This window comes from Rhizophagus irregularis, chromosome 8 (genome assembly GCF_026210795.1).
Source record: "Rhizophagus irregularis chromosome 8, complete sequence".
In the NCBI taxonomy this organism is placed as follows: domain Eukaryota; kingdom Fungi; phylum Glomeromycota; class Glomeromycetes; order Glomerales; family Glomeraceae; genus Rhizophagus; species Rhizophagus irregularis.
In genome coordinates, this window is record NC_089436.1 from 3,558,103 (window position 1) to 3,580,446 (window position 22,344).

Genomic DNA, 22,344 nt, shown 5'->3' on the forward strand with positions numbered 1-22,344 from the left:
TAAGTATATTGCTTGAACTAACGAGCCTTCAACATACGTGAAACATGGAGGAATTATAAGTTAATTGAAATGTCCTGAAAGGATAAAAACATTTTTTTTTGCAAATTTTGAAACTGAGAATAATCTAAAATTATTCAATTTTGGTTCGTTCGTTATACGTTAATTAAATTTTAATATACGAACGTACGTACCATAATGGAATTTACTAAGTTCTTCTTTAGTTATTCAACATAGTGAAATTTGCATCGTAACCTAGTGTAATACTAGCATGCTGCATGCGTATATTCTCGACACAATGATATTTTGGCAGGAATGGGTTCAAACAATGCGAATACTTCACAAACCGGAACTACATCGAGTATCAAATTTTAGGAAGTTGTCTTACAGCCTGGGATAATAATAATTATTGGATTAGAAAGAGTGTAACTACTACACACTACTGACTGCTTATTCGCCTTTCCATAAATATTAATGCAGTGTTTATAGTATGTACAGTACCTCCTCCCCCTTAAAGTATAGTCGATTTTCTTTAAGTGAAATTGAAGGTCAAAAAACTAGGGTCGAAATTCGAGCCGGTTGTTTTAATAAAGTATTATTTAGCCAGATGTATTTATGATATCTTTTTCTTTCTAATAATAAATTTTAATTCATGAATTTAGTTTATTTTTAATGAAATTTTATTTTGAAGAAATTATTAAACTAAAACTTTATTAGAAGCATTATACATAATGTTTGAAATTAGAAACTATAAATTTGACCTAAATTATTATGCAGCAAGTCAATGCAAATATTCCTTTTTTTATATGAAATAATTTAAAAAAGAATGAAGTGATTATTATCAATTTTCTCTTTAGTGATGCTAAACATAAAGCATGAAAATTTTCAGTTTTGTTAAAGATATACGTTATTTAAAAAAAAAATTATTTCATCATTACAAAATTTCAAATATAAATAAGTTTATGCATTATTTTTTGTAATATTAAAATTCTTTTCAACAGCTTGAAGAATTTCATTTTTCAAATTTTGGCCAATTTCTTGTTTAATAGCTTGAATAATTTCATCTTTTAAAAGTTGTGATGAAATTACTTCTTGCCCATGATTATCATTATTAGTATTAACTACTGCTGAAGGCGAAATTGCTGGTTCGTGATTACTAGTTGTATTTTCATTTTGAAGCGTTCGCATAATTTCTTGCCCATGATGATCATCAACTGGAATTATTATTGATTCATGGTTGGTTGTATTTTCATTTTCTGGCGATAAAACGATTTCTTGCTTATGATAGCTATTCTTATTAATTATTGAAGGTGAAATTATTATTGGTTCATGGTTGGTCGTATTTTCATTTCCAGGTATTTGAATAATTTCTTGCGCATCATTATTGATCTCTTGTTTATAACTATGAATACCTCTTATGATAGGAAGTTCCTTTTCTTCTCGACTGTAATCATTATCATTTTCATTTTTATGAATAGTTTTCTGCTTTCGTTTATTTTTATTCCATTTGTATATTAGAAAACCACCAACTGATAATAAAATACCACTTAATAAAGATCCCACAACTGCTCCAGCTATATTGCCTGAATTATTTGGTGATGATGGAGAAGAAGGTGAAGGCGAAAGTGATAGCGAAGGTGATGGTGATTGTGATTGTGATGGTGATGGTGATGGTGATGGTGGTTGTGATGGAATTTTTGGATCAAACATTGTTGTCCATATATATTCTTCATTATTGCTAATATCAAGCAATAATATATCACTTTCAATCAATTTATCATAACCTTCTCCTATTAAATCAAAAAATTTTTTTTTATTAAAATTAGTTATTAACAAAATTAAATAAAAGTATACTAACGTAAAAGTATTGTATTTACCAAATGATACAACCATATATTTTCCAATTACATTTGCTTTATGATAGGTTCTAGGCTTTGGGATTTTACCAGAAATTTTTGGAATATACCAATTAAAATTATTTAAATCTAATACATAAAGTGTAGTATCTAAATATCCGGGATAATCATAAAATCCTCCAAAAATTATGATTCTTTGACCATCCAAACCTATTAAATTATAATTTACATTTATAATTAATATATATACAAACTTTTAATAATCATTATAGACTTTTAATATTCTCATTTAATTACATACCAAGAATAGTGGAAAACGCGCCTCTATCAGAAGGAATATTTCCTGATGTTATCTAGATTTAAAATCATTAGTTAATTTACAATTTAAAATTTTTTATATATTTTTGTAGTTATAACTTACCTTTGTATCCCAACTGTTATTAATCGTATCATATATATAAACCTAAAAATAATTTATCTTAATTAATTGATTTTAGAAAAAAATTTATATATTTATAAATTTACCTCACTTAAATTGTAAGTGGTACCTTTAGTAATAATCTCAAAGCTCACAATATCCCAATACCACCTAAACAATGAGTGATCATTAGTAAAATAAATTAAACACAAGTAAGGAATACATAAAAGTTATATCGCTTACCTAAATAAATAATTTTATTGTTAGGTATTAAAGTGGCACTGTAATCACGTCTTGGAGTTGGTACATTAGATACATGATCTGGACCATACCAACTCATCCATACTGTATAATTTGTATCTGAAATAAGCAATTTATTTATTAAACTTCCTCCATCCAAATTAAGATTTATTGTGTCTAAAACAAGCATGTCATTTATTAAAGTAATATTGCTGGTCGCTCCTCCCCATAAATAAAATTTTCCATTATAATCAATAACGCCTGTTAAACCGTATTTTTTCCCCCTCCTTACGTTAATAAGTTCTTGCTCAAAAATAACATCTCTTGATGAGGGGTCTGTTTGGACACTTGGGAGCATGTCCACTTTCCCACTTATTGTTGGAGTACTCCATACAAGACTACGAGAATTAAACGTATAAACCAATGTTTCTGATTGAAAAGCTCCATATAAAAATAGTGTATCATTATTTGTACCACCTTTAACTGATGTCGCAAGAAAATGTTCTGGAACCATGTTAATATTTGATAAATCTTACCACGATAATTCTTGAGTATTAAATGGTACAGAAACATCAAGATAAAAAAATTCATTTAGCATTTTACTGTTTAAATCCAATCCGCCCAAAATATATAATTTATTGTCAATGAATGTAGCAGTATGACAACTATATACTCTTGGCTTAAAGGGCGTCGGTTGACAATTTACTTTAACTAATAATAATACTTGAAGTAATATCCATAATATAAAATAAACTGAAGAATTTCTTGACATGATTATATCCTAATTAGTAAGTGACAAATGGTCTAGTTGAACGTTTCAATCGAACTTTATGCGAAATTTTGGCCAAATCCGTTAATATCAGCAAAATTACCCACAAAATTAGTAGAAATAATATTTTAAAAAATAATATTTAATTATTATTATTATTTTTTTAAAAAAAAATTTTTACGGTATTTAAATTTTTAGCGTTACACTTAGTATTATTATTCGAGAATTTATTTCACAATGATGCACATTTGACCTATGCAAATTTATTAGCGTATACAGAAACTTCCCGGTAGGGTGTTACGAACTTTAAGTCACTCATCTGCATGAAAATTGATTATTTAATCTCAAAGTTGCATGAATGGATAAAATAGTTTTTATTTTAAATTTCTACATCAAGTAACTGCAAGTAACTGGTAATATTATATTCCGGTAATTAGTGTTTCGATCCGGATAGAATACGTTATTCGAATAAATTTAAAAAATTATCCAGTTTTTATGGCGGTTTTTATTCGGATTATCCGGTTCGGATAAAAATCCGAATAGAAACCGAAATCCGGGTAGGATAATACCTTTCGTAAATCGATCTTCATAATTTAACATTATGAATTTTACCTGAATTATGATATCAGTTTTTTCGAATTTTTTTTTTTTTAATTTATAGTAACGCATTTTATTAATTATTTAAGTCTTGAAAAGATTACATAATTTTTAAAATACATAGAGGTATTGATAATAAATCATCAATAACCCTATAAGGCTATAACTAACCAGTCTATCTAAATGATTATAATTGACTAATAAAATTTAAATTCTAATTGATGAATCTAAAATAATTTGTTCGTTTAGTTACTAAACTAAAAAAAAATGTTTTTACAAAATTTTTTAATTTTTTAATATTTTCCTATGTTTTCTAATTTTCTACTTTTTCTATGATTCGCATACTACACTTATTATATTTGATAAAAAAAAAGATACAAAAATAAAAATTAAATAAAATTGTGGAATCAAAAAAGTAATACATTAAAAAATAAAGCCTATTCAATTCCCGTTTGACGGTAACATATTCGAAGAATAGTCAAAAATTCTCCACTTGACTACAATAATCTGTAACCCTTTTTCCAACGAAAAGTAAAACACACAATCTAATCATATTATTTTCTGTATTAGGTAATTTGCTCAAAAATGCATCTATTTGTTCGTTTCCTATTTCTCCACCAAAATAATTTTTTACATTGACCAATAAATTCTTAACTTTTTTCTTCAATAATTGTTATTTCATTATCGTATTCTTCATCTCGTTTCCTTTACTTATTCATTCTTTTCACCCATCTTTTGGCTCACTTTATCTTGTTTTGTACCATATTTTTTTTTTAGTTCATTATGTACTCCTGTAAGCTTTCATTCCTCTTAATTCTGTATTCTTCTATCAATATTAAATAGTACTTATCGCAAATATCTATAATTTCACAATTTACTTTACCTTTTTACTAGGATTTTCAAAAATTTCACTTGAATTTTTTCGTTTCATAATAATAATCAAATAATCTTTTATTAATATATTTTCAAATTTAAATGCAGAATATTTATACAAAATAATAATTCGTACAGTTTCCACAAACATTACATTTCTCACTTTTCCTTACTAATTCATTATTTTCTACACTAATTTCATAACTAAAATTCTTTTCTATTGCTTCATGATGACACCCCTTACATAAAATCCAAAAGACCAAAACCCATTTCTTATTATAATTTGGTAACACTGTTAATTCTATTGAAAATAAACTTTCACTTCACCACCAAAGATTGAATGATATCATAAATAATGTGGAAAATAAATTCGCAATGAGTGGCCTCTTTTTTACTAATTAAAATATAGAAATTTTTTTTAATTATCATAAAATATATATAGCCATTCCCTGATGACATTCACTACTTAAGGGGTCAAATTCTATCTAAAAATATTAAGAACATAGATAATAAATGTATGTTTTAGCGATTAATCATTTTCTCGCAAATTTGATTATTAATCATAATATTTGTAATTGAAAAAGTAGACACGAACTATAACATGATTGGTTAGTGCATTTTAGTGGTCGACCATTTGTCCAGATTTTAACTAAATTAGGAAATAAATGATAATTAAAAATTATAAATTAGGATTTTATTCCCAAGTTTCTTGATTGGAAAAAAAAAAATTAAATTGACGAAAAAAAGAATATACGTTGTTATTGTGCAATGACAAGAAATATTTTGATTGAGATAGTATATGGTTAACATAAGTCGTAAGGCGTAAAAATTATTTAACGATCAGGTTGTAAAGAATGTATTGCACTAATAATAAATAAATATCATGTTTAGCTCAAAAACTTAAAATATATTAGTATTAAATTCAGAATTATAAATTTGACTCGATTTTTCGTTTTATCATTTTTATCATTGAGGTAAATAAGATTATTTTACATTATTATAATATTTAATAAATAAATATAATTAAAAAAAAAAACAAAACAAAATTAGTATGGAATGATCAAAAAAGAAATCCAAAGAACAACCAAGGATTTATGGATGCTTGTTGATAAAAGAAAATATCATGTAAAAAATTTATTTCTTATTATTATGTTGTATAATTATATTTATTTAATTTTTAACGATGATAATATTTTTTTAATTTGAAAGCTTCATGTTACCACTGGTTCAACTACTGAATCAGAAGATACAGATGAAAAAATAATTTATATGGAAGATTTAGAAAAAAGAACACGAGTATAGAATATGTGGAAAATGTAATGAACCTGGTACAGGAAGTTCATGGTGTCGACCTTGTAATGCTAAAAGATTTAAAGAAAATTTTAAAAATTGGACTAGTGGAAATAAAAATATTGATGAATTAATTCAACAATCACAACTTAATGCTTTACATTTTACGAAATGTCTTGAATGGATACCTTATAATAATTTTGAAGATATTACTTATATTACAAGTGGTGGTCTTGGTAAAATTTATTATACTGAATAGTCTGAAGGATATATCAGGTGTTGGATAAGAGATTCGTATTTTACAGTTGCGTTAAAAAGTTTGGATAACAGATAATTCTTCTGATATAGGCGCAGCTTTTCTAAATGAGGTAATTCGAAATCTCATACATGTCATATAAGTATAATTATTATTATTTTTTTAATAATACGATATTTTATTTTGCTTTCTTCTCTACCCTTAATATTCATATTAAGTTAAATCCCATCTTATTATTTATTTTGAAAATGTTGTTAGATATTGTGAGCATGGAAATTTAAGGAATTATTTAAGCCAATCTTAATATATTAATTTAAGTTTTAAAATTGGTAAATTATCGGAAATTGCAAGAGGACTTTTAAATATTCATAATGTAGGAAAAGTCCATAAAGATTTTCACAACAATAGTTCAATACACAAAAGAAGCAGATATTTACTCATTTGGAATAATAATGAATGAATTTATGACAGAAGAAATTCCTTATAATAATATTACTCATGATTATTCTTTAGGTGTTAAAATATGTAAAGGACTTCGACAAAAATTTCTAATGATACAGCAAAATTAATTTCAGATTTAATTATTAAATGTTTGGATGCTAAAGTAAAAAATAGGCCAACAACTAAAAGAGTTATATCAAATATTAAAAAAATTTTATAATGAAGAAATAATAAAAATAGTGAAATTCATTCACAAATAGTAAAAATGTGAAAAAATTAGAAAAAACAAATTAAAAATAAGTGGATCAAATGAGAGTAGATTCAATAAACCTGAAAATATTCAAATACATCCAAAAGCAATTTATACTAGTAGACTTTTAAATTTTAATAATCTTCCAGAACCAACAAATTCTTCAGATTTATTATTTAGTAACTTTTGCAAAATTTAATTTTTTATTATGAAATTTTTATTTTCATTAATTATTAATTATTATTTATTCTTTTAAATAGATGTTGTCCAATCACCAACAGAAAATTTAAGTAAGTATTTTTGCGTAATCATATGGTAATATTTATACAATAATATTTATTGTTTATTTAATTTTCTAGTTTCGAAATGTTTTGATTGTCAATTGTAAGTGAATCAGGCAAAACATTTTAAATTTTCATTTTATTATTATTAATATCCTCTCCGTCGTTCTTATGTATTTATTTTTATAGATCTCGACGAATTTGACGAAATTTATGAAATTGATGACGTCGTTAAATAAGTTTAATTTAGGCCTTGGCCTTTAAAAGTATAATCATTATGATTTATAAAAGTTTTGTATTTAATATCTTTATTTATTATATAAATATATATTAACAATTTTTTTACTATTAATTATTTAACCTATTTTTTTCTATAATAAAATTTTGAAAATGTAATAATGATCATAATGATTATAGTTTATACTTTCAATTGCAACTTTGAGTTAACAATAATTGAATATTAAATTCACGTTTACATGATTACATTGGACGGATGATAAATTATAGATATGAAAACAGGCGTTAATTTGGCATGTATATATAGTGTATATTATTATCGATTTAAATATTCATTTTTGGGATCGATGTTTACCATTAATTAGTTGGAATTATATTTTCACGGAATAAAAAAAAGGAAATAATTTATTTTTTTTTTTTGTAGTTGTTTGCCATATGTTTAAAATTATTAAAGATCAATAAAAAATTTATTAGTTATACGACATTTATTACTGAGTCTGCTACAAAGGTTATGACAAGTATTTATGAAATATGTTGACTAAAGTTATTTTGAACAAAAAAAGTATTGTCAGTATTTATTACTGTAAAGCCGAAATTTGTTAACTATTGTTTTTATTAATGCATTCAATATTAATGAGCACATATTCGTAATGAAAGTTATAATCGTGTTCCTTTATTGGAAAGCTCTTGTATCACATATTACATAAATCAATTTATATTTTTCTCAGCAGAATATGTCTAATAAAATTTTATATCACATATTTTATTAATAATTTGTGTGTAAGAAGGCAAACTTCCAACTTTTCTAAATTACCATATACTGTCTAATGTTATTTCTAATCTTTTTATAAATATATATTCTTAGTTATATCAATATGATGGCAAGAATAATTGTAAGTTTTTCGTTTAAATTACTTCAAAAAAAATTAAAATTAATCATGAAAGAATATTTTGCTATTTTTTACTTTACTCGTTTAACTAAATAATATAATGATATGCTAGATATGCAGAAATAGCACCAAGTATAAGTCAATTATAAAATTTCAACCAGCATTACATAATGTTATAATTATATAAAGAATATTTATGTTGAATTATTGAACATTTGAACATAGTATTATATCTTTGCCGATATTATAGTTAACACTATGCTTATTAAAATTATGATTTTAAAATAATGCTAAATTGAAAGTAAAATTATTTTATTCAAGTTAAAATTAAAAACAGTATAATTTACTGGTTTTTGGAGATTTTGTAATTTAATGTCTACTGTCTGCAAGTATAAATTACTTTTGGTTGTGTTTGAATATTTTTAAATTTGTCCTAATCCACTATTAAATTTTTTTTCTTCAATTTATCACATTCTTTTATTTGAAACAAATTTCATTAATATCTGATGTAACTCTTCCATCAATGGTTGGCCTATTTTCTCTTTCAAGCATCTCATTATCAAACCTGCAATAATTTTGGTATATCTTTAGAAATTTTGGTTTAATTCCTTTACATATTTTAAAATCCATCATTAGAAATATTATTATAAGGAATTTTTTTTAGAAAGAAATTCATCTATTATAATTTCAAATAATTAAATATCCGCATTGATGACTAGGTAAATCTTCTGGTGCAATATAAGGTAATACTCCATAATTTTAATTCTTCTACTATTTACTGGTTGACACATTCTTAATCACTTACTGTATGTATGAAAAACTAGTATATTTCTTGAATGACTTTTGCAATTTCAGATAATCAAATATACTTAACCATAATATAATTTTTAGTAATTGGATCTTGAATTACACCAAAACATCTGACAACATCTTCAAAATAATAAGATTGATTTAATCTAATGTGAACATTAAAGGGTGAGGACTGAGGAAAAAAGACAAATCTATTTCACAAAAAAATTATATATGAAATAATATAGATTTTGAACTATTTCATCTTTGTTTTATCAAAAGAATCATTCAAACTTTTAATGCAACTGGTAAATACGAATTTTTTATCAATTCTGATTCTCAATATCTGACACCTAATGAAGTGTTCCAAAGTTAATACAGCTGCAAAAAAATGAAATCTTATGAAAATTAATATTCAATTAGTTTCAGCCCACCTGAACAACTTTTAATGAATGAAGAAGTTTATTTCATTTGACCAAAGTGGAGATATTACACTCTTAATTAAAAAATAGAGAAGAAAGTCAATATCATCAAGAAAATTGTATTTTCTTCATGTACTATGCCTATATTTATGGAAATTAATATTCAAGTAGTTTCAACCCACCTGAACAACTTTCAATTAATAAATGAAGTTGATTTCATTTAGCCAACATGGAGATATTATGCTCTAAATTAAAGAACAGAGAAGAACATGTAATTTTCTCCAAGTTTTACATCTACATTCATGAAAATTAATATATAAGTATTCACACCTGCTAAACAACTCTCAATTAATAAAAAAGGTCATTTTCATTTGACCAAAATGGTGAAATTATGCTCTGAAGTAAGAAATAGAAAAAGTTAGTACCATTATAAAAAGCATGACTTCTCACAATTATTATACCTACACTCATGAAAATTAATACATAAGTAATTTTTACCTCTTTGAATAACTTTCAATTAATAAAGAAAGTTAATTTCATTTGGCAAAAGTGATGTTATTAGTTATTACACTATGAACTTAGAAAACAGAAAAAAGAAAATTTAGGAGTTTAATAGTATCATCATAAAAATTGTAATTATTTCTATTAAAATTTATTTAACTTTATGAAGTTGAAATACAAGTATTTTTGACCTTATGAATAATGGTACTTTAATAGGCACAAAATGGTGGTTTTATTTAACTAAAGTAGTAAAAGTATGCAAATAGAAAAAAATCTGGGTGTTAATATTATTATAAAAATAATAAATATCATGCCTAAGTTTATAAAAGTTAAGATGTAAGATTATAGTGTATTTGGAAAAAGAAGGTTTAATTTGAAAAAATTTTTAACATATAAAAAATAAAGATTGTTTATATACATATTTGTTAAATGTAATATAAAAATTATTAAGAACTGAGATGACAAAAATTTGAAAATAACCTGGCATGAATTTTAAATTAATTCTTTCATTAATTATAATTTCAAGTAGTTTAAAAATAAAAATAAAATAAAAACAATAAGAAAAAATATTTTTTATGAAATATAACCATTATTTTTTAAAAAGAAATACACTTATAAGTTATAAATTTAATTTGTAATTATTTAATCCCTATAAAAAGAGAAAATCCAGAAAATGTACTGAAAAAACTGAAAACATTCAGGTATGTACAGAAAATGTACCAAATTTGAAATGACTCAAAAGTTGAGTTGTTTCAAAATCTTGGTACATTTTCTGTACATGTCTGGATGTTTTCCAAACATTTCCATTTTTTCAATACATTTTACAGATTTTCTTTTTTATAGGAATTTGTAATTATTTTTTTTTTTTTTTTTTTTTGTGGAGCTAATGACGTCACAAAGACGATTTTTATTAATTTTGTAGATAATAGGCCTGTAAGTCCAAAAAACTCGGTGGCAACGAATCATACAAAAAATCTAAGTATACAACTAAACACGTAGAAGTATACCTACGATGCTACACGTTTACGAACAAATTACAAAAAAAGACTAAACTCCCACTCGTAAAGCAGAAAATCCACCCAATAAGCTAGAATAACTCCCAACTACCAAATGAATTACCGCCTAACAAGCTAGAAATAATAAGAAAAAAAATAAATGAAAAATAAATTCTAAAACCTAAATTAATAAAAATATCTTTAAACTAATTTACGCAGCAAATCTAAAATTTCTGCTAAAACTTTATCCTTTGATTTACTACAGGACTTGTCCTTTTTGTTCTTTTGTCCATCAGGCTTTTTGGACGTCGTCTCTTCTGGTTTCTTCTTGGAATTCTTCGAATTCTGTTGAGTTTTCTCAGTCTTCTGACTTCTTGAAGTTTGATTACGGTTCTTATTGGCGTCACCGCCACGTGACCTTGTTGGTTGCATCGGAGGAGCGTGCCGATTCCATGACAGATTATAATTTTCCCAAATTACCTGATTTTCTAATGCTGCGCGCATATCAACCCACCTTTCGAAAAAACCAAGTAACTTACGTTCCCCTCTCGCTGTTTGTATAATTTTAAAACTTTTCAATCCTTTTATCGCAGAAAGGAAAGAATGTGGGTGACGGTCAGTCCATAAGGCTGCTAGAGTCATTGAATCTGGTATCTTATGAATCGTAGCTTGGAACTTCTCACGTTGTTTTCTTTCTTTGAGAGTCCACCTTGCTGGAAACCATCGTACTGGTATCCCTCCTAAATCCGTAGTCCATACCGGATCTTCATTAACTTCGAATTGGGCTAACCGAAAGGTACTTAATTCTATTTTCAAACGGAGCGTTTGATATTTTCTTTGTGGCTTCATTTGTAAAGAAATAGTTTTCCCCCATAAAGTTAGTTCCTTCAGTATATCTTCAGGAGTCCAGGATACCGGAATGTCATACACCAAAATGTCTCTGACTCGCGATGTATCATCATTGGTAGGTATATGTCCAGTTATTACATTTTTAACCAAATTTTTATTCGACTTCTTTTTTTGCTTCGAAGACTTTGTCAAATCCACGTCCATATTTTCTTGTTGTATTACATGTTGCGGCTGTGTAATATCAACTATTAAGGGCGTGGCTGTGTTTAGATTGTGATCCAAAAGTGATTGATCAACATTAGGTTGTGTACCAGATGATTCCGCGATCGTCCGATCTTGAACATCAGAAGACTTATCAATCGGCCGATTTATATTCAAATCTCGATCATCATCCATTAGATCATCATCATCAGCTTCTAAATTCGGTTGAAAAGGTATTGCGTCATAATCTAACTCTTCTGAGTCAGAATTATTCGAGGAATCGAGTTGGGTTTTTGAAATCTTTTTTTTTGATTTTTTTGATTTCTTTGATTTTTTGGACTTTTTGTAACTTCTAGGTAGAAATTCCAGCTGTCTTTCCAGTTCCTCCCGCTTTTAATTTGTTGTTGTAATAGTATAGTTAAACTTTCATCATTTTCCAACTTCTTAGTTTGAATTGCGGCGAAGGCTTCTGAAGCGGAATACATAGCAACTAGGAATTTGTAATTATTTTTTTTTTTTTTTTTTGGTGAAGCTAATGACGTCACAAGGACGATTTTATTAATTTTGTAGATAAAAGGCCAGAAGTCTAAGACTATGGGCTACAAATCTTACAAAAAAACTAAGTATAAAACTAAATACATAGAAATATACCTACGATGCTACACGTGAACGAACAAAAATACTAAAAAAAATACTAAACTCCCACTCGTAAAGCAGAAAATCCACCTAATAAGCTAGAATAACTCCCACCTACCAAATGAATTACCACCTAACAAGCTAGAAAAAATAAGAAAATTAAAAGTAAAATAAATTCTAAAACCTAAATTAATATTAAACTAATTTACGCAGCAAATCTAAAATTTCCGCTAAAACTTTATTTTTTGATTTACTACGGGACTTGTCCTTCTTTTTCATTTGCTCTTCAGGCTTCTTGGATGTTGTCACTTCTGGTTTCTTCTTAGAATTCTTAGAATTCGATTGAGTTTTCTCAGTCTTCTGACTTCGTGAAGTTCGATTACGGTTCTTATTGGCGTCACCGCCATGTGACCTTGTTGGTTGCGTCGGAGGAGCGTGCCGATTCCATGACAGATTATAATTTTCCCAAATTACCTGATTTTCTAATGCTGCGCGCATATCAACCCACCTTTCAAAAAAACCAAGTAACTTGCGTTCCCCTCTCGCTGTTTGTACAATTTTGAAACCTTTCAATCCTTTTATCGCAGAAAGGAAAGAATGTGGGCGACGGTCGGTCCATAAGGCTGCTAGAGTCATAGAATCTGGTATCTTGTGAATCGTAGCTTGGAACTTCTCACGTTGTTTTCTTTCTTTGAGAGTCCACCTTGCTGGAAACCATCGAACTGGTATCCCCCCTAAATCCGTAGTCCATACCGGATCTTCATTAACTTCGAATTGGGCTAACCGAAAGGTACTTAATTCTATTTTCAAACGGAGCGTTTGATATTTTCTTTGTGGCTTCGTCTGTAAAGAAATAGTTTTCCCCCATAAAGTTAGTTCCTTCAGAATGTCTTCAGGAGTCCAGGATACCAGAACGTCATAAACCAAAATGTCTCTGACTCGCGATGCATCATCATCGGTAGGTGTATGACCAGTAATTACATTTTGAATTAAAGTTTTATTTGACTTCTTTTTTTTATTTGAAGATTTTGTCAAATTCGTCATTGTTGTTTCTTGTTGTGTTACTTGCTGCGGTTGAGGTGTAACATCAATTATCAATGGCGTTATTGTGACCGGAATAATTTCCATAAGAGAATGATCAACATTAGGTTGTGTACCAGATGATTCCGCGATCATCCGATTTTGATCAACATTAGTCTTAGAAATCGACCGATCTATATTCAAATCTCGATCATCATCCATTTGATCATCACTATCAACTTCCCCTCTAGGTTCAAAAGTAATTACATCATCATCAAAGCCTTCTGACTCAGAATGATGTGAGGAATCGAGTTGGGATTTTGAAATCTTTTTTTTCGATTTTTTTGATTTCTTCGATTTTCTCGACTTGGACTTCTTGTACGACCCTGGTATTAACTCCATTAATCGTTCAGCTTCTTCCCGCCTACTAATTTCTTGCTGTAATGCCCCTGATAGAGTTTCGTCGCATTTCCGTATCTGGGCCTCTGCTGCGGTAAGACCTTCTGAAGCGGAAAGCATAGCAATATGCAGAAAAAAAGTGAAGCTTTCTGGAGTCATCTTATAACGAGAAGCCCTTCCTTCCCAGCTATTAATTTCTTCGTCATTTAGGCCGAAATTATTTTGTATTATTCTACGTTGAACTTCTGTATCACGACCTGTAAAAAATGAAGAAGCTAGACTTTCAAAGTAATTTATAAAACTTTGATAAACTTGTACTAAATATATTTCTTGCTCATATACTTTCGTCTGAAAGCTATTTTCAGCTATTTTAATAAGAGTTCTAACACTTTCCATAATAAAAAAACTTGAGTAAAAAATGTTTCATTTTTACTGCGGAATTGTTATGTTTTAATTATTTTGGGGAAAGAGTTTTTTTTTTTTAGGAATTTGTAATTATTAACACCATTATAGTGTTTAAATGAAAAACAAAAATAAATTTGGAATTCAATTTGCTGATCAGATTAGATTTGGTATGAAAATTTGTTGATCCTATTTTTGGTATTAGCAATTTGATCGGCCAATGTTAGTTTGTCATTATCAAAATATGGGCATGATCTGCACAATTTTTTTCCGGAAGTATTATAGTACTTATTAATAGTACTAGACAGGACAGGACAAGACAAGACAGGACAGGACAGGGACAGAATTCTTAAACCACAATTTTGTGATTTAGAGCTTCCTGTGGTACTTTTATGTCATATTAAGTTTAACCATCAAATTGTAGGTTTTTTGGTAGAATTTTAATTTTGTTGATCATTTTTATTCACTAAATTTAAAAAAAAACACTTCAACCGCAAATTCACAATTCATTATAACACAAAAAAAAAATTTTTTATTTTTTAAAGAATGTTGTGTTAACATGTAATAAGTGATTAATAAAAAAATATTTTGAAACATTTTTTAATTATTTTAACAAAAAAAATGTTGCGAAAACATTTTTTATTAATAAAAAAAACAGTTTCGCAACATTTTTTAATTGTTTTAATAGAAAATATTGCGAAACTGTTTCTTTAATAATAATTTTATAAAAAAAATGGTTTTCACAAACGTTTTTAATTATTTTAACAAAAAACGTCGCAAAAACGTTTTTTATTAGGTCCATCACTCCTTTCGTCTCTCTTCAACTTTCCATTACTCCCTTTCGTCTCCCATCATCACTCCTCTTCATCTTCCCATTACTCCTTTTCGTCTCCCATCAATCTTTTTCATCTCCCATCAATCTTTTTCATCTCCCATCATTCTTTTTCATCTCCCATCACTCCTTTCGTCTCCCATCATTCTTTTTCGTCTCCCATCACTCCTCTTCATCTTCCCATCACTTCTTTTCATCTTCCATTACTCCTTTTCGTCTCCCATCACTCCTTTCGTCTCCCATCACTCTTTTTCGCCTCCTATCACTTCTTTTTGTCTCCCATCACTCCTTTTCATCTCCAAACACTTCTTTTTACCTCCCATCATTCCTCTTCATCTTTCCATCACTCTTTTTCGTCTCCCATCACTCCTTTTCGTCTCCCAACACTTCTTTTTGCCTCCCATCATTCCTCTTCATCTTTCCATCACCCTTTTTCGTCTCCCATCACTCCTCTCCATCTTTCCATCACTCTTTTCGTCTCCCATCGTTCCTTTTCGTCTCCCATCACTCCTCTTCATCTTTCTATCACTCCTTTTCATCTCCCATCACTGGTCATTTTTTTTTTTTACAATAACTTCCACTTAAAAGATCTTTCAAAAGTATGTCAAGCTCCCCATGAAAATGACCTCTTGTTTAATATCCAAATATTTAGTCTTACAAATAGAAAAAGGTAAAAAAAATTTCATTATGTTTTACTTTTTTATTTTTTTTGAAAATTTCAAAAAAAATTTTTATCTAACACTTTTTTAATTGATTATTATAAGATCTACATGATCATCTTCACATTTTTAATTTTTTAATGAAAAAATATATTTAAAACTTTATTTATTTCTTTGAAGATCAATAAAAATCAACAAAATCAAAATACAAATATAAAACTTATTATTTGATTCCACAAGTTAATATGTAGTAAAAGTGGCATAAAAATGAATATTTTGCTAATGATATCAAAGAAGCAATATTGCAATAACAATGTTTATAGCTATATAACTATTAGCTATAGTATAAAATTCAACTATGAAGTTCACATGGTAGTATGGTACATTTCCAAAAAGATGAAAATATGTATTAAGATTGGAGGACAAACTATAAATTAAGCAAAAAGTGAATAAATAAGGAAAGTCATGCAAGTGATGCAACTTCAAAAATATACTATCATTGTTATCACTGATTTGGTCTGGAGTGATAACTAACGTCAGAGATGTCAATTGAACAGTTGTGATAAAAGGGTCAAATAGTAAGATTATAGGTGTTTTGATAATTTTGCAACGAAGTATAGGGGTATCACTAATAATTCCTAGTAGAAAATTAATAATGATGGTAAATAATGTAAGAGTTTCTTAAAGATAAAAATCTATTGAACAAATAATGACAACATAAAAGTAAAACAAGTAAAACACATGAAAAGTTTACTGCAAAAAAAACTAACAAACAAATCATATAAAAACACAATACTTCAGATAACACAATCTAAACTCTCTATTAGATCTACTCAGGTGTTAACAACTTTTATTCAAAAGAAAATATTGCTCTATATTGTTTACATTTTCACACATTTGAACTTATCAATATTATCCTATTATACTAATATGATTAGTCAATCAATTGTCCTTTCCTTATTGCAATTATCTGCAAAAATCTTTTTATTGCCATTTTGTATAAGTTCCACATGTCTATAAATCTCAAGAAACTTCTCTAGCTAACTAAAGCAATTTACTAATATTGTAATAATTAAACTGATACTTATATTTGAATATTTATGAGTCAAAAGCAATAATAATACTAAAAATGGTTAATTAATGTAAGTAACTAATAAAACTAAAATATATTATAAGAAATGTTTCATATTGTAATAAACTCAGCCATAATCATGGGATTTCTGCGCACTACATCATGTGACTTGTTCAATTTTCAACTTATTTAACTATTTCCATAGGTAACCCTAACAATAATTTTAAATAATTCTATCTTAAGCAAAAATTTTGGTAACACTATCATCAAATAACAAAATCACATTCTATTTATATCAGGACCCCAAAATATACATAAAAAGGTCAGATCCAAGTTTGCGTACAACTAGCCAAAAAACATGAAAATCTTTCCTTTTTTAGATAATTTCCGGTGAAAAGATATTTCCTTTTTGGTCACTCACCAAAATTATCATAATTCCGGCCCTGAAAGAATGTGTACAGCTATTAGTAAAAATTTTTTGGCTGCCTCTGACCTTTCCATATATATTTCGGGGTCCTTTTAAATTTATATTTTCATTGTATTAAATTGTTTTTAATTAAAGAAATATATCAATCACTAACATTTTAGGCAAAATGTCTTTCAACAAAATAAATGATTCAGTAGAGGAGTAGTCAGCAAAATGCAAATGCCTCTTCTGCAAAACTTCTAAAACTTCCCTTTAGCAAAATGACTTTGAAAAATCAGTTTCTGCGAAACAGACTTAGGTGAAATGTATTATAATCATTATAATTTATAAGAAATAATGAAATAAAAATAATAATATTTATTTTATTCAAAAATTGTAAATTACATAATCATATAAATATTTTCTATATTATAATTGATAAATAATTCAATAAATAACAAGAATATTAATCTTCAACTATACATTCAAAGCACTCAGACTTTTCTTGAATAATTTCCTGAACTATGAATTCGGACTTTTCTTGAGAAAAAATTTCAGTAAATTTAGTCAATTTGCGACTTATATAATATACTTGTGGATGAGATTGCATAATAGAAGTATTTGCTTGTTCTTGTTCTAAAGTTTTGTTTGCTTCTACAAATTCAAACATATCATCTTTTAATTGATTATCAATAATAGACACTTGATATTCATAATTTCCATCCCTGTTTATTTCATAATATTTATTAATACATCTAATCCATTCAGATACAATATTTTCAAGCATTTTTATGGTTGGTCTATTGGAGGGATTTGAATCCCAACATTTTTTCATTAAATCTATATAACATTTTGGTGTATTTTTCATAATTTCAGGACGTTTTTCTTGATTACAAATATCCAAGACAAGTTCAAGATCATGTGCTTCATTATTAAATGGAGGAATACCTGATGTAAATTCCCACATCATCATTGAAAAACTATAAATATCACTTGCTGGAGTATAGGGCTCATTTCTTAATATTTCAGGTGCCATATAAGGTAAAACTCCATAAATTTCATTAACCTTATTACCAGAATCACTTATAGGTTTACATAGTCCTAAATCAATAATAAATAATTCATTGTAATTATCTGATATTAAAACATTACCATCATGAAAATCACCATGAGTTAAATTTGATTCATGAATTACTTTAAGTCCTAATATAATTGTTTTCAATAATTGTAGCTTATCCTGCCATTTAAATTTAATTATATCAGATAAACATTTTCTCAAACTTCCTTTTTTCGCATAACTCATTACAATTATATAATTTGAATTATTTGGATCTTGAGTAATTCCAAAGAATTGAATAAATTTTGAAAATGATTTTTTTTGACAATTATAATGATATTTCCACTATACAGATGAAAAAAAAATTAATATATTTTTTGCAAAAGAAAATAAAATTGCTATTAAAATAAATACTATACCTCATCCAGAAATTTACTATTTAAACTTGATGAATTATTAAGTATTTTAAGAATAACCTCATAATCTATTTCTCTATTCCACTGTTGTTTTTTAAAATTCCAACTATAAATAGGTCCATCTAACCAGATAGCTTTATGGATTTCACTAAATCCTCCTTTATCATAATAATCAATACTAGACAATTTATTATAAGGTATCCATTCTAAAACTTCATAACTATTTTTAGCATTTGATTGTGCTTCTTGAATAAATCTATCAATAAATTCATTTTTACTAGTCCACTTTGAAAAATCTTGTTGAAATCGTCTAGTATTACATTGTTGGCACCACTGATAATCAGTATATGGTTGCTTGCATTCATTACATAATTCAACATCATTTTTAGGATCTACTTTATCATTTTCTGCTACTTTTTGATACCAATAAAAAGCTTTTTCCAAATTCTTCTTTGTCCCTTCTCCATTATTATAACATTTTACTAAATCAAACATTGCTGTTTCATTACCATTTTCTGCTGCCTTTTGATACCAATAAAGGGCTTTTTCTAAATTCATTTCTGTTCCTTCTCCTTCTTTATAGCATATAGCTAAGCGATACATTGCATCTTTATAACCATTTTCTGCTGATTTTTGATACCAATGAAAGGCTTTTTCTAAATTTTTTTCTATTCTTTCTCCAATATAATATCTATTGGCTAAATTAAACATTGCTACTTCATTACCATTTTCTGCTGCTTTTTGATACCAATGAAGGGCCTTTTCTAAATTCATTTCTGTTCCTTTTCCATTTTTATAACATATAGCTAAACTATTAATTGCACCAGTGTAACCATTTTCTGCAGATATTAGATACCAATGAAAGGCTTTTTCTAAATTCTTTTCTGTTCCTTCTCCATTATCATAACTATTGGCTAAATTATACATTGCACCAGTATGACCATTTTCTGCAGCTATTTGATACCAATGAAAGGCTTTTTCCAAATTCTTTACTGTTCCTTCTCCATTTTTATAACATGTAGCTAAATTAAATGTTGCTTTTTTATTACCATTTACTGCTGCTTTTTGATACCAATGAAAGGCTTTTTCTAAATTCTTTTCTGTTTTTTTTCCATTATAATAATAACTATTGGCTAAATTAAACATTGCATTCTCATTGCCATTTTCTGCTGCTTTTTGATACCAATAAAAGGCTTTTTCTAAATTTTTTTTTGTTCCTTCTCCATTTTTATAACATATAGCTAAATTAAACATTGCATTTTCATCACCATTTCCTGCTGCTTTTTGATACCAATGAAAGGCTTTTTCTGAATTCTTTTCTGTTCCTTCTCCAAATTCATAACATGTACCTAAATTAAACATTGCAATGTTATTACCATTTTCTGCTGCTTTTTGATACCAATGAAAAGCTTTTTCTAAATTCTTTTCTGTTCCTCTTCCATATTCATAACACATGGCTAAATAATTCATTGCATTTCCATTACCATTTCCTGCTGCTTTTTGATACCAATAAAAGGCTTTTTCTAAATTCTCTTCTGTTCCTTCTCCAGAATCATAACTACTGGCTAAATTAAACATTGCATCAGTATATCCATTTTCTGCAGCTATTTGATACCAGTGAAAGGCTTTTTCCAAATTCTTTTCTGTTCCTTTTCCATTTTTATAACATAATGCTAAATTATTAATTGCATCAGTATAACCATTTTCTGCAGCTATTTGATGCCAATAAAAGGCTTTTTCTGAATTCTTTTCTGTTCCTATTCCATATTTATAAGATACAGCTAAATTAAACATTGCAATTTTATCACCATTTTCTGCTGCTTTTTGATACCAATGAAAGGCTTTTTCTAAATTCTTTTCTGTTCCTATTCCATTTTCATAATATACGGCTAATCTATTCATTGCATTAATATATCCATTTTCTGCTGCTTTTTGATACCAATAAAAGGCTTTTTCTAAATTCTTTTCTGTTCCTTCTCCATTATTATAACTATTGGCTAAATTAAAAATTGCTTCAATGTGATCTTTTTCTGCTGCTTTTTGATACCAATAAAGGGCTTTTTTTAAATTCTTTTCTGTTCCTTCTCCATCTCTATATCTATTGGCTAAATTAAATATTTCTACTTTATCACCATTTTCTGCTGATCTTTCTAAAGAATTAATACATTCTTTACACCATAATTCTTTAGTAAATGGTTTACAACAATTTTTGGTATTTATTGTATCAGTATCGATATTTAAATTACTAAGGTTAGTTTCCATTTGGTTATTTTAGAAATTATTAAAAAAAAAATTTTTTTTTTTAATCAATATGCCATAAATGAGTTACTAAAAAGGGAATATTTAACCAAAAGTAGAAGTTACAATAAATGATTTTTTTTTTCGGGTCATATTTTTTCCGATGCACTGATCTGCATTATACTCAAATTCTAAAAAAAAGTTTTCTATTGAAACAAGATTGGTCCGATGTGTTGAATTTCACCGTGTTTCAGTATAGTAGACATACGCAAAATTTCAATCAATTTATGTATTTTAACATCCTATTGTTTAAATAGGACCCAGAAATATATATAGAAGGGTCAGGTTTGGGTTAGCGTATTTTGAACTATAATAAATCATGAAAATCTTTCCTTTTTTAGATAATTTTTAATAATACCAATCAGAATTTTATTTCCTATTATAGTAACTGACTGACATTATCATAATTCCGGCCCTGAAAAAATGTGTACAGCTCGTATTAAAAAATTTCTTTTCATCACCTGACCCCTATATATATATTTCTGGGTTCTATTTAAATAAAATAAAATAAAAAATTTTCAAAAATTAAAAAATTAAGCTTGTTTATTTTTACATTAAGTTTATAAGAATTATTTTTATCAGTATGTTCTTCAATGAAATTGGTAGACAAATGGGTATGTTTACAAATAAAACTTATTATATAGGTGTACAAAAATCGTTATACTAATTTAATTGTAATAATTACATTCAATAGTAATTTTTTATGTTCTCAGAAATTTGGCGATACATAGTATAATAAATGATTATTATAAATTAAGAATCCTATTATACTCACAAATATACTTACAAATACACAAATAGTATTAAAAAAAGAATTTTTTTTTAAAAAATTTTTTGGGTATCATAACTATCATATGCTTAAAAAATAATAAAAGTTAAATATAAAAATTAAATCTATTTTTGATAAAAATAGATGTCAAAAGTTACAATAAATGAATTCTATATTACGTAATTCCTAATTTTTGTATATTAATAAATTTGAAAAAAAAAAATTT

General features: G+C 27.1%; 5 protein-coding genes across 5 annotated transcripts; all 5 read right to left on the bottom strand.

The window, feature by feature from the left end:
- Positions 1 to 957: 957 nt before the first annotated feature.
- On the bottom strand, positions 958 to 3,025 carry OCT59_028667 (uncharacterized protein; the record flags this gene model as incomplete). Its single annotated transcript, XM_066147461.1, has 6 exons — positions 958 to 1,787; positions 1,875 to 2,063; positions 2,155 to 2,206; positions 2,275 to 2,316; positions 2,379 to 2,442; positions 2,604 to 3,025. The coding sequence occupies 6 exons, from the start codon at positions 3,023 to 3,025 to the stop codon at positions 958 to 960; spliced, it is 1,599 nt and encodes a 532-aa protein (XP_065994170.1).
- Positions 3,026 to 12,105: 9,080 nt separating this feature from the next.
- On the bottom strand, positions 12,106 to 12,637 carry OCT59_028668 (uncharacterized protein; the record flags this gene model as incomplete). The annotated part of the gene is made up of 3 exons (XM_066147462.1): positions 12,106 to 12,182; positions 12,263 to 12,409; positions 12,493 to 12,637. The coding sequence occupies 3 exons, from the start codon at positions 12,635 to 12,637 to the stop codon at positions 12,106 to 12,108; spliced, it is 369 nt and encodes a 122-aa protein (XP_065994171.1).
- Positions 12,638 to 12,983: 346 nt separating this feature from the next.
- Positions 12,984 to 14,622, bottom strand: OCT59_028669 (uncharacterized protein; the record flags this gene model as incomplete). Its single annotated transcript, XM_066147463.1, has 2 exons — positions 13,698 to 14,622; positions 12,984 to 13,436 (listed from the first exon to the last, which is right to left on the bottom strand). Exons 1-2 carry the CDS (start codon positions 14,601 to 14,603, stop codon positions 12,984 to 12,986), a joined length of 1,359 nt encoding a protein of 452 aa, XP_065994172.1. The 5' UTR covers positions 14,604 to 14,622.
- Positions 14,623 to 18,044: 3,422 nt separating this feature from the next.
- Positions 18,045 to 18,365, bottom strand: OCT59_028670 (uncharacterized protein; the record flags this gene model as incomplete). Its single annotated transcript, XM_025309038.2, has 1 exon — positions 18,045 to 18,365. The coding sequence occupies one exon, from the start codon at positions 18,363 to 18,365 to the stop codon at positions 18,045 to 18,047; it is 321 nt and encodes a 106-aa protein (XP_025186240.2).
- A 598-nt stretch (positions 18,366 to 18,963) lies between these two features.
- OCT59_028671 (uncharacterized protein) lies at positions 18,964 to 21,313 on the bottom strand (the record flags this gene model as incomplete). Its single annotated transcript, XM_066147464.1, has 2 exons — positions 18,964 to 18,980; positions 19,372 to 21,313. 2 exons carry the CDS (start codon positions 21,311 to 21,313, stop codon positions 18,964 to 18,966), a joined length of 1,959 nt encoding a protein of 652 aa, XP_065994173.1.
- Between the last annotated feature and the right edge of the window lie 1,031 nt (positions 21,314 to 22,344).